The following is a 17,514-nucleotide window of genomic DNA, read 5'->3' on the forward strand; positions in this document are numbered from 1 at the left end:
ATAGCACTTGAGGTTAAAAAAATAGTGGTGTCAAGAATAGAACATTTTAGAGTTATTAATGTCCCTTAGTCTGGAAAGTGAGAGAAGAGGGTAAAGACAACTAGGAAAAGACAAAGAAAGAATAAGACATGCTCACTAGATAATGATCCATTGAATTCTAGGCTTTATAGCTAGGCTAAAGTAGAAGAATGGGAAATCTGAAAACAAGAAGAAGCTGATGTGTTCTAATTAAGCTCTTGGTAGCTGGAATTAACAGGATTGTCCCACTCAGGACTTTGCCAAACTTGAAAGGATCTATTCTCTTTTTGTCTTTATTCTTGTTTTACCAAGTTTTCGACAGGTAAATAAACAACATTTTATGACTAAGAATATAGAAATTGCCACACAGGCCATCAGGAACCCAGTCACATCCAGGGAGTGGTACTGGACCCAGGTGAGGTCATGGATAGCTGGCCGCAGGTGCTTGGCTCCTTTGTGGCGCATGACATACTCGATCCAGAAGACTGCTCTATCCAGGGGCTTTACAGGTTGATCATGGTGAATTTTTGATAACCTCATAGCATTCTCTTTATAACTAGAAGGCAAAAACACAGACAGATATTAGAGAGTTTCTGTTTTTATAAAAGATAAGTATGAGAAACATGGTGAACATTATGCAAGCCAAAAACTTGTTGAGGAAAAGATCAATTCTTGCTGTGACATGACCTTTGTTGGTTGTATAGCATGTAACAGACATAGTGGAGAGATTGAAAACAAGATATATTCTTAAAAGAGTGTGGTAAAATGAAGATAAAGAAACAACTTAGTAAACTGGTTGTTGATTTAAGCCTAATTTTTCCAAGAAGGAAGTCTGACACTGCACGATCTATAATTTCCAGGACTATTCCAAGACCAAGATGAGGAATGACCCAAGATTGTGGAAAAACAGCCCTTATAGTCCATAAGCACAGTCACTAACATTTTTCTGGTATGATAAATAACATAATCAATGGTAGGTAAGCCTTTAGAAGCATTAGTACTTACGAAGGATCATTAATAACTGTTCTCAAAGCCCAGAGGAAATCCGCACGTGTCATTGTGTTGAAACTTATTTCCACAGCTGCTCCTTTGGCCTTCATGTGAGCAATGTTATCTGGCTGATCACCAAACATAGGAATTCCCACCATAGGGACCCCATGATAAATAGCTTCATAGACCCCATTCATTCCACCATGAGTGATAAAAGCTTTAGTTTTCGGATGACCTAGTTTGTAAATTGAATGAGAAATGGGTGCGAGTTTTATTATAATAAATTAAAAGAATTTCAGAGATGGAAGGGAAAAAAACTATGACATAACTCACTGAAGAAGGCATCATCTTCTACAAATGATGAATGAATGGAGCATTGCTACCACAGAAAGTAGCTATCTTAGGAAAAGGAGGCATTAATTCTTTCTACATTGTCTGAAACTCTTACATGAACAACAGGCAATGTGAATCTATAAAATAAAGGGTCAATGTTTTAATTATATTTGCTTTAAAATTGGAGGTAACATAATAAACTTCTATGACTCTTAAATATTTGTTGACTTTGTTAACTGTTAAGCAGTTATTCAATTTGTCCCCATCCAATTGCATATTGTTCTCATATTCTTACCAAGAAGATCATTTTGGGGTATCCAATCATAGAGCCGAGTATTGGCTCCTAATTTGGCTGGTTTCTTACCCTTGTATCTCCATAAAACCTGTGGAAGAAAATGCATGTATTTCATAAATAAAACAACAGGACAATTGTATTTTAAGGCTATACAGGTATTTATAAATCATACATCTCACTTTACTTCAGGTTACAATTGAGAGAGAAATTTATAGGGGTACTTTGTAAACACTGAAAGAAATAGTCAGACTATCTACAGCCACCTGTTTAAAAGGGCTTATAATAGTCACTTATTAAGTATACTATTAACATTTTGTATATTATCAATTAAAAGCATCTGGGAGTGATATTATAAGTGAAAAATTAGAAAATAAGGAAGGACTGTTGAATCAATCAGTGTATGGGATTGAAAATTACTATGGATACATGACCTCTGTATAAATTTAAGTTCCTGGGCCATTGTAAATCTATATTCAAATTTAAAGTTCTTCACAAACATAATTTGCTTTAAATTTTGTTTGTTTGTTTTTGGATGATTAGGTATATTTTTCTCCTTTGTCATTTCTGCCCCTTTCTTTCTTTTTTAAAATTTTCTTTTAGGGAAGAATGAGTGGGTTTTTTATATTACTTTTTATTTTCCAGTAAAACTTTATTTATGAACACTAAAATTTGAACTTCATATTATTTTCACACATCATGAAATATTGCTTTTCTTCTGATTTTTTCTAATTACTTACAAATGAGAAAACCATTCTTAGTTTAAGGGCCATACAGCTGGCCAGCTAGATTTGACACATGGCCCATAGTTTGCCAACTCTTGGTCTGTGCCAATACACCCATAAAGGAACTTGGCAGCTGGCATTCTCTCCACAGACTAATACTGATAGTAACAGCTGTCATTTTGAACACTTATTCTGTGGCAAATACTATGCAAATGGTGGGTCAATTTATTAATATTTAACCTTCATACAGTCATGCAGGTTAGTACACCAGGCCCACTTTACAGATAATGAAAACAGTGCTCTGGGAATGATAACCTGCCTAAATCCCACATTTTGTCAGGTTAGGAAATCCTCACCTGTCTACAAAGCATGTGCTCTTTACCATTGTAAAGCTCCCTACACTGGCCCTCCACCATATGAATATATTTCTTGGTCTCAAATCGCTTCACTCTACCTACACACCCACCTATCTCTTCCTGTTTTTTTTTTTTAACTAATTTAATTTAATTTTATCAATATACAAGGTAGTTGATTTTTGTGTCCCTTTACTGAATCCTCCCTTCCCCCCCTCTCCATCAATATCATTATCTGTTCGCTTGTCTTAACAAGTAAAAAGAATTGTGATAGTTCTGTCTTCTTCCCCACACCCCCAATTTTTGGTGTATTTATTTATTTTTAGCTGCCTCAAATAAGTGAGAACATGTGGTATTTCTTTTTCTTTGCCTGGCTTATTTCACTTAATATAATTTTCTCTAAGTCCATCCATGTTGCTGTGAATGGCACTATTTCATTCTTTTTTATAGCTGAGTAGTATTCCATTGTGTAGATATACCACATTTTCTGTATCCACTCATCTGATGATGGACATTTGGTTTGGTTCCAACTCTTAGCTATTGTAAATAGTGCTGCAATAAATACTGGAGAACAGGTATCCCTTCGACTTGATGATTTCCATTCCTCTGGGTATATTCCCAGCAGTGGGATAGCTGGGTCATATGGTAGATCTATCTGCAATTGTTTGAGGGATCTCCATACCACTTTCCATAAAGGCTGCACATTTTGCAGTCACACCAACAGTGTATGAGAGTTCCTTTTTCTCTGCAACCTTGTCAGCATTTATCATTCACAGTCTTTTGTATATTAACCATCCTAACTGGAGGGAGATGGTATCTCAGTGTGGTTTTGATTTGCATTTCCCAAATGCTGAGTATTTTTTCACGTGTCTGTTGGCCATTCATTTATCTTCCTTTGAAAAATGCCTATTTAGCTCCTTCACACATTTTTTAATTGGGTTACTTGGTTTTTTTTGCTGTAAAGTTGAGTTCCTTGTATATTCTGGATATTAATCCTTTGTCAGATGTATATTTTGCAAATATTTTCTCCCACTCTGTTGGTTGTCTTTTAACTCTGTTAATTGTTTCTTTTGCTGTGCAGAAGCTTTTAGCTTGATGTAATCCCATTTGTTTATTTAACCTTTCGTTGCCTGTGCTTTGGAGGTCATATTCATGAAATCTGTGCCCAATCCTACTTCCCGGAGTGTTTCACCTATATTTTCTTTAGGGAGTTTTATTGCTTCAGAGTGTATATTTAATTCTTTTATCCATTTTGAGTTGATTTTGGTATATGGTGAGAGGTATGGGTCTAGTTTCATTCTCCTGCATATGGATATGGTTTCCCAGCACCATTTACTGAAGAGGCAGTCACTTCCCCAGTGAGTGGACTTGCTACCTTTGTCAAAGATTAGATAGCTGTAGGTATATGGGTTGACTTCTGGATTCTCCATTCTATTACATTGATCCGTGTGTCTGTTTTTATGCCAGTACCATGTTGTTTTGGTTATTATAGCTTTGTAGTATACTTTAAAGTCAGGTAGTGTTATGCCTCCAGCTTTATTTTTATTGCTCAGAATTGCTTTGCTATTCGTGGTCTCTTGTTATTACATATAAATTTTAGGATAGTTTCTTTCCAATTCAGAGGAAAATGTCATTGGAATTTTGATGGGGATTGCATTGAATTTGTATATCACTTTGGGGGGGTTACTATGGACATTTTCATATTAATTCTTCAAATCCAAGAGCATGGGTTATCTTTCCATGTTCTTGTGTCCTCTTTAATTTCTCTCAACAGTGGTGTGTAGTTCTCTTCACAGAGAGTTTTCACATCCTTGGTTAACTTTATTCCTAAGTATTTAATTTTTTTGGTGGCTATTGTAAATGGGATAGCTTTCTTGATTTCTTTTTCCACATGTTTGCTGTTGAAGTGTAAAAATGCTGCTGATTTTTGTGTGTTGATTTTGTATCCTGCAACTTTGCTGAAATCATTTTTCAACTACAAGAGTTTTTCAGTAGAGGCTTTAGGATGTTCAATATAAAGGATCATGTCATCTGTAAACAGGGACAGTTTGACTTCATCTTTTCCAATCTGGTTACCCTTTATTTCTTTCTCTTCTTCGATTGCTCTGGCTAGTACTTCCAACACTATGTTGAATAGGAGTGGTGAGACTGGGCATCCTTGATAGTTCTTGTTCTTAAGGGAAAAGCTTTCAGCTTTTCCCCATTCAGGATGTTATTGGCAGTGGGCTTATCATATATGGCTTAATTATGTTTGAGATACTATCCATCTATACCTAATTTGTACAGAGTCTATATCATGAAGGAATGTTGAATTTTGTCAAATGCTTTTTCAGCATCTATAGAGATAATAATATTGTCTTTGTCTTTGATTTTATTGATGTGGTGTATCACATTTATTGATTTGTGTATGTTGAACTAACCTTGCATCCCTTTAATGAATCCCACTTGACCATGGTGTATAATTTTGGATATGTATTGCTGTGTTTTGTTAGCTAGTATTTTATTGAGGATTTTTGCTTCTATGTTTATCAAGGATATCAGCCTGTAGTTTTCTTTTTTAGTTGTATCTTTACCTGGTTTTGGTATCAGGGTGATGTTTGCTTCATAGAATAAGTTTGGGAGAATGGCCTCTGTTTCAATCTTATGGAATAGTTTGTAGAGAACTGATATCAATTCCTCTTTGACGTTTTGGTAGATTTCTGCAGTGAACCCATCTGGTCCTGGGCTTTTCTTTGTTGGGAGCCTTCTGATAACAGCTTCAATCTCTTTTATTGTTATTGGTCTGTTCAGACTTTCTACATCTTCTTGGCTCAGTATTGGTAGTTTGTGTGTGTCCAGAAATTTATTCATTTCCTCCAGATTTTCAAATTTGTTGGCATATAGTTGTTTATAATAGTCTCTAATGATTTCTTGTATTTCTGAGATATCAGTTGTAATATCACTTTTTTCATTTCTAATTTTTGTTATTTGGGTCTTCTCTCTTCTTTTTTAAGTTAGCCATGCTAATGGCTTGTCAATTTTATTTGCTTTTTCAAAAAACCAACTTTTTGATTCATTGATCTTTTGTATCATTTTTTGGGTTTCTATTTTATTACATTCTGCTCTGATCTTAATTATTTCTTTCCACCTGCTAACTTTGGGTTTGGATTGTTCTTGTTTTTCTAGTTCTTTAAAGTGAAGTGTCAGGTTGTTTACTTGCCATCTTTCCATTCTTCTGAAGTAAGCATTTAATGCGATAAATTTTCCCCTCAAGTATTCCTTTTGCAGTATCCCCCAGGTTTTGGTATGATGGATCAGTATTTTCATTAGTTTCAAGAAATTTTTTGATTTCCTGTTTAATTTCTTCTTGGACCCATATGTCATTAAGTAGAATGCTGTTTACTTTCCATGTGTTTGTATAGTTTCCAGAGTGTCATTTGTTATTGATTTCTAATTTTAATCCATTGTAATCAGAAAAAATACATAGAATAATTCCAATTTTTAAAAATTTGTTGAGACATGGTTTGTGACCTAACATATGGTCTCTCCTGGAGAATGTTCCATGTGCTGATGAGAAGAATGAATATTCTGTGGTTGTTGAATGGAATGTTCTGTAGATATCTGCCAAGTCCAATTGGTCTAAAGTGTGGTTTAGATCTTTTTTTTTCTCTGCTGATTCTTTGTCTGGATGATCTGTCCAATATCAAGAGTGGGGTGTTCAGGTCCGCTAATATTATGGTACTAGTGTCTATCTCATTCTTTAGATCTAATACTGTTTGCTTTATAAATCTGGCTGCTCTGACATTGGGTGCATATATATTTATGATTGTTATGTCTTCTTGATGGATGAATACTTTTATCATTATATAGTGGCCTTCTTTATCTCTTTTTATGGTTTTTGATTTAAAGTCTATTTTATCAGATATATGAATTGCTATTCCAGCTCATTTTTCATTTATATTTGCATGGCATATCTTTTTCCATCCTTTCACTCTTAGTCTATATGTGTCTTTACAGTGAGGAGAGTCTCTTGAAGGCAGCATATAGTTGGGTTTACCTTTTTAATCCAGTCAGTCAGTCTGTGTCTTTTGAGTGGGGAATTTAGTCCTTTTACATTAAGAGTTGTTATTGAAAAGTGTTGATTTACTCCTAGAATTTTATTGATTTTTGTTTAGATGTCTTAAGTATCTTTTGTTCCTTTCTTTCTGATTTACTGCTTGTCTTTGGTAATTGTTGGTTTCTTGGGGTGGTAGATAAATTTTTTTTTCTCTTTATTGTTAGCATTTTTATCTTACTAGTGGCTTTTGTTTTTTTCTTGAGTATTTCTGGCAGTGGTGGTTGTTTTTCAGGTATCAAACCCAGTACTCCCTTGAGAATTTCTGGTAAGACTGGCCATGTGGTAGTGAACTCCCACAGTTTTTGTTTGTTTGAGAAATATACTATTTGCCCTTTATTTCAGAAGGATAGCCTTGCTTGGTAATGTATTCTTGGCTGGCAATCTTTGTCTCTTAGTATTTTGAATATATCACTGCATTCTTTTCTGGCTTTTAGGGTTTGTGATGAAAAGTCTGATGTTAGTCTGATAGGGGATTCCTTATAGGTAACTTGATGCTTTTCTCCTGCAACTTTTCAGGTTCTCTCTTTGTCTTTGAGTTTTTCCAATTTGACTATAACATGTCTTGGAGAGGACATTTTGGGTTGAATATGTTTGGGGATCTTTGTGCCTGCTGAATCTGAAGATCTGTGTCTTTCCCTATACCTGGGAAGTTTTATGCCATTATTTTATTAAATATGTTTTCTATGACATTTCCTTTTTCCTCCCCTCTGGAATATCCATGATTCGGATATTTGAGTGCTTAAGTTTGTCTGTTATCTCTCTTAGATTTTCTTCAATGTTTTAAATTATTTTTTCTTTTTGTTTTTGTCTGCCTATGTTATTTCAAACAGCCCATCTTCGAGGTCAGAAATTATCTCTTCTGCTTGTCCTAGCCTGCTTGTTAAACTCCCTGTTGTGTTTTTTATTTTGCTGAATGAATTCTTCAGCTCCACAAGCTCTGCTATATTCTTTCTCAGTGCATTGATTTCTTTGTACATTTCTTCTTTCAGGTCCTATATACTTTTTCTCATTTTGTTGTGTTGTCTAACTGAGTTTTCTTTTATCTCAATTAGTTTTCTTAGAATTATTGTTTGAAATTCCTTGTCAGTCATTTCAAGGACTTCCTGTTCAATAGGATCTTGAGAGTTGTTATTACCCTTTGGTGGTATACTTTCTTGATTTTTCCTATTTCTGTTATCTTTCCTTTGGTGTTTAGTCATTGTGGCAGAGGATTCCACAGTCCACTCATTCGACCCTAATGTCTGGCTAGGATCCTGCCTGGACTGCCTGTTTGGTAGGCTGCCTCGGTGCCTGTGGGTGGGGGGCGTGGGCCTCTCTGGGCTGTGGTGACTGGCCTGGGCTGGGAGTCTTGCAGTGGTGCCTACCCGTTCTAACACGGGTGGTTCAGGGCCTTGTGGGCATGGTGGCTTTAGGGCATCTCTGGGTGGTATGCACTGGCCTGTGCTGGTGGTCCCATGGCAGCACCTACCTGGTCTGGCGTGGGTGCCTCAGGGGGTGTGTGGGCCTGGCAGCTCTTGTGGCCTCTCTGGGGGCCCTCTCTGGGCGGCATGCACTGGCCTGGGCTGGGGGTGTCCTGCAGCCTCTTATATTACTTTTTTCAATGGAACATCTTCTTTGGATTTGTACCTTTTGTTACACACTTTTTATTTTGGGGAAATCTATAATAAATCTTGCATTCGAATACAAAGGATGGCTTGGATGCTCCAAACTCCTTGTCAAAAAATGTTATAATCAAAACACAAAGATTTCACACTCCTAACTAGCACATTTGCCCTTTTTGATTTTTATGTAATTTAACCAAATATAAAGATAAAAAGAGCTATTGGATATTTCATAAATAGCACTATCTAAAGAGTGGAAATATAGAACTGTGGTGATATATTAAAATTAATTGAGTATCATATATTATTACATGCATTCTGTTAGACTATAATATAAAATTATAATTGTCTGTTAACTCTATTAAACTCTAATTAATTAGAAAGACTACATAAATCAAGGCTTCTTCTTCTATGATGAACTATATTGGATAGAGTGCTAATAAAACCAAATATGTGGAGAATATCTTTGAGCACTATTTCTCTCTATATTTGTTATATCAGTTTCTCTTTTTCCTGATCTTATTTTTTTATTTTTTTTGGTCGTTTTTTCGTGACCGGCACTCAGCCAGTGAGTGCACTGGTCAGTCCTATATAGGATCCGAACCCGCGGCGGGAGCGTCGCCGCGCTGCCAGCGCAGCACTCTACCAAGTGCGCCACGGGCTCGGCCCTTTCCTGATCTTTAGAGCTAATACACTCTGAATTTTTTTGGAGTAGTCAGTACAGGCCTTAATATTTTATATTCTAAAATGACAGTTAGGGGATTAATATTTTTACTTCTATTTCATCACGAACATATGACAACAAAGAGAGGTGTTTCCATAGTAATGGCGATTCTCAGTAGGCAAATGATCAAATGTACCTAAACACACTGTTATTACTTAATTTTGGTGCCTGTTACTATAAGTGAAAAATGAGATTCAAGTTTCAAATGAAAAGCCCCACTCTCTCCACAGTGTGCACAGCTGCCTCCTAGGACAGGGGGCTGTACCAACCTTCTGTGGAATCTGGGCGAGGGCTGAAGCGATGAGATCACCTTTTTCTTCTGTGAGATTTTGGACCAATGACCCTAGAGAAAACACCACAATCCCATCTTCACCTGAGCTCTGGACAAATTCTTCCATTTCCTGCAGAGAAAAAATTCTCTGCATTACAAAGGTGCAGTATCACAGAGAACGAAATAAAGTTCATTTGCACTTCTAAAATGAAGATTCGAGGGAGTTGTTAGACACAGACTATTTCTATATTTTGATGTGTAAAGCCATGTATTCTGTTTAGAGGGAAGTCTGTGCATGAAACATATGACCTTAAATACATAATCTTTGTTTACTAGAAGAAACACACAACTAAATCATTACACACAAAGATTAAGTGAAAAAAGTACAGCTCTTTTCATGTTTGGTGGACACCAAATTCTAAAAACTGAGTGGTTTGCCAACTCCTGAAAATATTCCTTGAAAGGAAGCTCCAAAATGTTTGTGAAATAAGCTTCTGAAATGACTAGCACACAGTTTCTATCTAGTAAATCATTACTGTGTTAACCTACCTTCCTTTTAGATATGGCTTATGTAATAATTTTCTCGTGTGTGTGTGTGTATGTGTGTAAAGGTGGAGTGTGAGGATAAAGAGTACTTTGGCATGGGAGATTATCTAGAGAGCCATGGAAATTGTTACCTGTCTTACTATATCTCTAGTTAGATAAAGGTTTGTTATGCCATGGCTTATTAGATATTGGTTTGCAACTATAAATTGAATGGTAAGAAAAAGGATATTCATAATTCTGAAATAAAATTTCACTCATCAATACATATCTTACTATAAAAAGAAATCGATAATTAGGTTGTTCACCAGGATAAAGAAGTAGCCTGTGAAAAGCACATTGTAAACATCTACGACTAAATATCCTGGTGCCCTGTTAGAGTAAGGATAGAGTTCATAGCCATTTTTGGAATAGAGGCCTCAAGACCAACTTAGAAAAAAAATATAACAGGTAACTATAATTCATTTTTGCTTCTCAGAACTGTTTCTTCCAACATCCGTGGCACTCCACATTTTTTTTTTTTTGAAGACCTAGATTATGGCATACACTTTTTTTCACTCCAAAGAAACCTTTCATTAGGTAGGTAAAGACCTGACCCAACCTTTGAGTCTCTCATTTCTAAGAGCTCTACTTTATGCTGCTTACTCTCAATATTTCTATTGCTGTCTGCCGAGATTGAGACCTTGTATTACCCAAGTGCTGTGGATTGGATGTCCCTCCAAACTCATTGAGTCTTGGTCCCCACTGTGACAGTATTAAGAGGTTGGGATAATCCTATTGTGACAGCTGAAAGGTTGGTTGAGGTGATTATATTGTAAGTATCATGCCCTAGTAAATGGATTAATCCAGTGATGGTTTAATGGTGGTCATTGGCATGGTTCTGAGGGCTTTAAAAGGAGAGCTAATGAGGAAGTTAATCTCTCTCTCTCTTTGCTTCTGTCATCCACCATGTGTCACCCTGCTTTGCTGTGAAGAATCACTACCCACCAACAAGGCTCTTACCAGATGTATTCCCTGGACTTCCCGGCCTCTGAAATTGTGTGCAATAAATGTTGTTTCTTTATAAATTTCCCAGTTTCAGGTATTTTTGTTGTAAACAACAGAAATAGACTAATACACCAAGTGATCTCTAAAAAACTCTACCTGAAAGTCCAATTGGCTTCTCTAAGTGGATAGTCATAAAATAAAACTCATGGTATTAGTGTTAATCTCAAACAAGTTTCACCTCTGAGTGTTTCCTATTTCAGTAGAAGCCATCACTCAAAATGGAAATCCAGTCTTCCTCAATTTCTTCTCTTCCCTCAACACTTATTTCCTGCAATTCACTAAATCCTGGGGAATGTACCCCAAAGTATTTCATGAAATCATGTTTATCTCTCTACCATCAAGATAAATGCCCTTGTTCATAAACCCATCATGCTTGTTAGGAAGACTACAGCAGTATCCTTAGTGATCTTCAGGGTTCTAATTTTCTTTCTCTCCAATCCATTATTCACACTATATTAACACTGATATTTTAAGATGCACTTCAGTCATACCACTCTTCAGCCCAATTTCTCAATATAATGCACAAAAACCTTATATAGCACACATAAGAACCCCTGTGACATGAAAAATGAATATAAACTGGCAAACTGAAGATGTTCAGCATCATGTTTCTGTTATTAAAGTTGTAATCATTCAAAGAAAAGCAGGTATCCTATCATAAAGGACACAAAATATCTTGATGTAATAGTTCTACCTTAGGTAAAGGTTTGGCAGGTTTGCAGTGCAATCCTCCAACAAATTCAAAATTAGGTAAGTATGGTCGAGGAAATTCAAAATCCCAATATGTTCGGATTAGCCAAATTTCAGCCTTCCCCAGAATCTCACATATTGTAGTGGGCCTTCCTGGAGGAAACAAATAACAATTGGATGGAGGAAATTAGCATATAACGAATGAAAAAATTACACCACTAACTTTCTGATAAGCTATGGAGGGAAAAATAAATTTAGGTAATCTAGAATAGTATTGCTTCTAGATGTCAAATGGAATGTGATGGAGTTTGGATGTGTTGTCCCCACCAAAACTCATGTGGAAATTTGATCCCCATTGTGGCAGTGCTGGAAGCTGTTTGAGTCATGGGGGTGGATCCCTCATGAATGGATTAATGCTCTCCCTTGGGGAGGAGGGGTCTTGAGTGAGATCTCGCTCAATTTGTTCCTGCCAGAGCTAGTTGTTAAAAAGACCTTGGCACCTCCTCTCTCTTGCTTGCTCTCTTGCTTCCTCTCACCATGTGATCTGCTAGTACCCACCAGTTGCCTGTCACTTTCTGCCATGAGTAGAAGCAGCCTGAGGCCTGTGCCAGATGCAGCTGTCCCAGAATCATAAGCCAAATAAACCACTTTTCCATATAAATTACCCAGTGTGGGGAAAATAGAATAATTTACTCAGGCTCCCTCGACATTTCTTGCAAACAAGTTTGGTGTAGGTGGAGTTAGTGCCCATGTGCACCCATGTATCTTTCTAGTTAATTGCTGTTGTGTGTTCTTCAGAGTTGAGAAGAAGCCTGGCCAGCAGAGCCGGAGTCTAAACATAGAGCATGTTTACTCTGCTAGCAGCTGCTCAGTTTCAGTTTCTCTTTGGACTTTGCCAGTAGCAGTTGAGTTTCTGAGTTTCTCCCTTGTACTGCCTAGCTCATAGTGTTGTGTGTGCTGAATAAAGACTATTTCTGTTTCAGCCAAGGCTCCAGGGACTGTTTTGTCCAGTTACCTAGCTCGTAGACCTGAGGGTAAAGGCTTTTTGAATGGGCTCGAGGGATCTGTGAGCTTCAGGCCCTAGCCATAGCTCTACATCCAGTCTCGGGTATTTCTGTGATAGCAACACAAAATGGACAAACACAGAAGGGGACATTAATGCAATAACGAAGAAGGGAAGAAAGAAAGAAAGGCACTTGTGTGTAAGTGTATATTCACAACATAAAATTTTAACCACAACACCCAAATACAAGTGAATTTATTCCTTATTTTTTTCTCTCCAAATGAATTGCAGATGATAGAATAGCTTCACGATACTTTCACCAAATCATCTCTCAGTGGTTTCTAGTCTAGAATCAGGGATATGTTTTTGCAGGATCCCACCAGTGTTGGTCTATCTTAACCTCCTGTATTACATTCTGTCATTTCAATTGATGGGCCACTATTTTATTAGTAGGAATTCCCTGACTGCTTCATACTCATATTGACCTCCTCTTTGGGTTGTGAGGTATGCATACACATACTACGACTATCACACACTTTAGTGTCACCTTCAAATGATGTGTTTCGAAGGGGTGAACATTTTAAGTATTAACTTCAGGTTTTAAGCAGAATATTGACAAATTGTAAATAACCAAGTCAATAATTTCTATTTACAAGATAGGTTGGGTAAAAGGCACAAAGAAAAATCATGATTTGTAATAATGAATATGCTAATAAAATATAATAAAAAATGTTTTGCATCTTCTAAATGAAATAACTCAGATGAGAATCCTTTTCTCTTTAGGATTCTAATTAAAGTTGGTGGTGATGTATATCACAGGTGGAAAACCTCTTTTTTGGGCCATCACATTTTAGTGATTGTAGTCACATACAAGGTCGTAAAGCCCAATGCTTTTAATTGATAATGAAGAAGTTTTACTGAAAACGTACAGTTTAAAATTACCAGAAATTAGATTAGAACCATCTTTCAACTTCCAAGCAAATGTGTTTATGTCCTTTAGATTCTCTGTTCATTTTGCCCCACATACTGCCTGGATTACCAACCTCTAGGTGATTTTAATTTATGTGATCTTAGGCCTCATTTAGGAAAGGCTCAAGCAATTAAAGGAATTCTATATTTAAAGGGCTAATTCACAATTACAAGTACAGGAGTGATCAAAGAAAAGTGAATGAAAGTAAATTTAAGTATGCAAACTAAATAAATAAGGCAAGGAATTAAAAATAAGTCAAATAAGTGTACATCAGTGAAGTTAAAAATCTTATTTCTTTTACTCAACAAGACCCAAAATCTTTTAGAGTTTTTTAAGTAATTTGTCAACTTTTTATGTAGCAATCATCCGAGAATTTAAAGTATCCTAGAAAATGTTTCAATATAACCAGCCATGATGAAACTGTCTAAAGAAGACATTCTGAAGACTCTTTTGAAATTTATGAGAGAGGAAGAATGATGGGAACCTTGTTTCAGTAGATATGGTATAAAGTTAAATGTAAGAATCAGTTATTCGCAAAAATGTATGGTACAGATTTGGGTGATTTAAAAAAAGTAACAAATATAATCTTTTTATTAATACTGATCATATTTCTGTTTATTACTGGTGTTAGGAAAGTAGGTCGTGTCACTGTTATATATTACACACCCTTTAGCAAGAACAGCTACAACATTTTGTAATATAAAAACTTACTATACTGGTCTTATATGCAATATACTACATATAACAAGAATATTTTTATATTTTTTATAACTAGATTAAAATGCAGAGTATCTTACCTAATGCTTCACTGTAAAACTGCTTCCAAAAATGAAAGTCGTAATCCTGCATCCAGAAGTTGAAGAAAACTAAAAGCATTGTATTTTTTACTCTTTCTAGAAAGGTCATTCTGTCTGTTAGTCCCAACATGGGCACAGGTACGTAGGAAGGTGGAGCTGGAAGTTTCCCACAGCATCTCTCCATATTGCCTGTCACAGAAACTCTAAGTGTGAGCACGAAAGGGACTGCAAGCAGCTCAGCCACTAGTTCCCCACAGGGTGTCACAGGGTCTATAATCATTACATCATAGTTGGCTTCCTGCAGCTTCTTCATGAGTGTCTTATTGTAGACTACACTTTCACAGAGAAGTTTAAAATTACCAGTCAATCCAATAAAAAAATCATTCAATTTTATTGCTGATTGCCAAAATGGTAAGCTTGGCAAGACATTAAGAATTAGATTTAAAAGTTCATCACTTTTATCCTCTGTATTCTTTCTGTCAAGTGGCACATGGAACACCTCGAAGTTCAGTGCAGATGTCTTCCTGTGATCAATGAGGATAGTATATGAAGGACTCAGCACTGTTACTTCATGGCCCCTGTCTGCGAGTTCATCCAGAATGTTCTTGATATTAAGCCAGTGGCTCATGTCAGAGGGCCACACCAGAACCTTCCCACAGAGTCCACAGCCAGCACAGCAGAGCTGCAGCAGCAGGAGTGCAGAAGCCCACTTCTCAGACACCATCATGGCAGCTCCCTCACACTTGTTCAGCAGAGGTTGTGTTTATTGGGCACAGCGTTCAAATGGCAATTTAGACAGAAAAGGAGTTAAAAATTAATTTTTAAAGTCAAAAGGTCATTGATTGCTTGTATTAGGAAAATAGGAAAAGTTTATTCAGGATCTCTTGCTTTACATTTGTTACAAATCTGTGCAAGATTCACCACATTCATTAGAAACAAGTTATAAGAGTAGCGTAACTGTGCATGTGTGCCCATTTACTGGTTCAGCAGGATTGTTATGATTATATAATGCTTGGCCTGTGGCCACTATTGTGTACTTGTAATGTAAAAGAGACAACTTCTCTGAACTTCTGGTCAGCAGAGCACAGAAGGTCAGTAGAGCATGGAGGGTCAGTGGGGCAGAGCCTCAGTTTGTCTTGGAGAAATAAAGCATGTCTGTGAGGCTTACATCTGAATAATAAGGTATGCCTACCTTGCACAAAGTTGCCAGAATCTTCTTTCATTTACATAACTCCCATGATCTGAACAGGAGGGGGCAGAAGGATCTGAGAATCCTACTCGCCAGCTTGCAAGTTTGATATTTACTGGTGGAATCAAACAGAAATGCAATGTATTGGAGAAAAGTTGTTCCAGTCTTCTAGAGCTCTATTCAATACTAAATCTAAGGTGCCAAGTGGTTTAGGAGAATACAAGTTCTACATGCCTTGCCAACATAAGCTACTCACTAATTTACTGTTAACATTCTAGCAAGTTACTTTATTAAACAATGGAATGTAAGCTATTCTTCCTCAGATTGAAAAAAAAAGCAAGCAAGAAAGAGAGAAAATAATAGAGAAGAGAAGAGAAGACATAGGAACCTTAGGAGAAGAATATTTGGATAGAGAAAGTAAAGATATATGTTACTTTACTTTTATCACAACAAATTCAACCAACAATTTAACAATAACTTTAAACTACTGGTAGATGGATTACTTTTTTTTTCTCCAAAGAAAATTGCAGATTATAAATAAGCCCACCATTACTGCAAAAAATTACTCTTCATGGTTTTACAGTGTTCAGTCAGGGATTTATCTCTGTTTCCAGCTTGTTATAGTCTCCGATTCACTCATATGCTTAAAGGATCTCATTAATATTAGTCTGTCTCATCCTTCTGATTTAAATCCCATCCCTTCTCTTGATGGACTACTATTTTGTTAGCAAGAATTCTAGGAGTATCTCACACTGATAACCACCACTCCTCTGGGATGTGAGGTACACAGATACATCTATGGAAATCATACTCTGATTTTAACATTGCCTATAATTGATGTTTCTTGAATGGGGATACGTACTAGGTTTAATTTTAGAATTTTTATGCAGAATGACTAATTGTGAATTTCCAGGTCAATCAATAATATACACAAAAACGTTGCTTTTCAAAAGAACAAAAGAGAAAAACTTGGATGAGAATCCTTTTCTTTTTAGGAATCTAAACAGAGTTGGTGGTGATGTACACCTCAGAGTAGAAAGGTTTTTTTTTTTTTAGGTTCATCACATTTCAGTGTTTGAAGTTATGTCTGATGCCATCCAGTCCAATGCCTCTATTCATTTTTTTCTTTTTGGCAGCTATCCAGGGATTGAACTTTGGACATTGGTGTTATCAGCACTATACTCTAACCAACTGAGGTAATAGGTTGTATGAGAACATCATCCCACAGCTTCTGAGCCAATGTGTTTGTGTCTTCTAGATGTCTTCATTGATGTGCCTTAAATTCTGTCTTGTTTACCAACCCCATAGATTATTTTGATTTCCAAGACCATTGTACCACATTTTAAGAATTCCTGAACATGTAGCAATTACCAGAATTTTAAGTTTAAGGGAGTGATCTACAATTATAGATATAGAGGGTATTTAATAAAACAGAATCAAATTGAATAAGGTATATAAAAGTTGGTAAATTATTTCATAAGAATTATTTGAAATGTTATGTTGAGGAATTGTGGGCCAAAATAATGAATTATAAGTGACCAATAATCCTCTTCCTTTAGTTACATTATTTGCAGACAATTGAGTCATAAACACAATGGATTAATCTATAAAAATATGTAATAATAGTTTATTAAACTTTGGCTACCAAGTATAAATTTTTAATGAATGAATGTATATTTAGAGCTTATTTAGTGAGCCAAATGAGATTGTTTTAATTTCTGGGTGGGAACTCTCTACAGTGTCCTGTGGTAACTCAGGCAATCACATGGCAAGGATGGTAAGAGGTCTTTCATGTGTTGTCTTTATAAAGCCACCACTCTGGATTTGTGATAACCCACTAAACCATTAATCCATTTATCCATGAATGGATTA

At 36.2% G+C, this 17,514-nt stretch overlaps 1 protein-coding gene across 1 annotated transcript; it reads right to left on the reverse strand.

Moving 5' to 3' along the window:
* Positions 1-294: 294 nt before the first annotated feature.
* Positions 295-15,177, reverse strand: LOC134386390 (UDP-glucuronosyltransferase 2A3-like). The gene is made up of 6 exons (XM_063108520.1): positions 14,454-15,177; positions 11,688-11,836; positions 9,402-9,533; positions 1,637-1,724; positions 1,024-1,243; positions 295-574 (listed from the first exon to the last, which is right to left on the reverse strand). The coding sequence occupies exons 1-6, from the start codon at positions 15,175-15,177 to the stop codon at positions 295-297; spliced, it is 1,593 nt and encodes a 530-aa protein (XP_062964590.1).
* Between the last annotated feature and the right edge of the window lie 2,337 nt (positions 15,178-17,514).

This window comes from Cynocephalus volans, chromosome 9, assembly GCF_027409185.1.
Source record: "Cynocephalus volans isolate mCynVol1 chromosome 9, mCynVol1.pri, whole genome shotgun sequence".
In the NCBI taxonomy this organism is placed as follows: domain Eukaryota; kingdom Metazoa; phylum Chordata; class Mammalia; order Dermoptera; family Cynocephalidae; genus Cynocephalus; species Cynocephalus volans.

Bases quoted from the DNA above. Each gene is read 5' to 3' on its own strand.
- LOC134386390 (XM_063108520.1), bottom strand. From the start codon at position 15,177: ATGGTGTCTGAGAAGTGGGCTTCTGCACTCCTGCTGCTGCAGCTCTGC. The intron at 1,725-9,401 runs GTTGGTACAGCC...TTTCTTCCACAG, and splicing joins TCGCCCAGATTCCACAGAAG to GTTTTATGGAGATACAAGGG. The intron at 575-1,023 runs GTAAGTACTAAT...TTTGCCTTCTAG, and splicing joins ACAGTTATTAATGATCCTTC to TTATAAAGAGAATGCTATGA.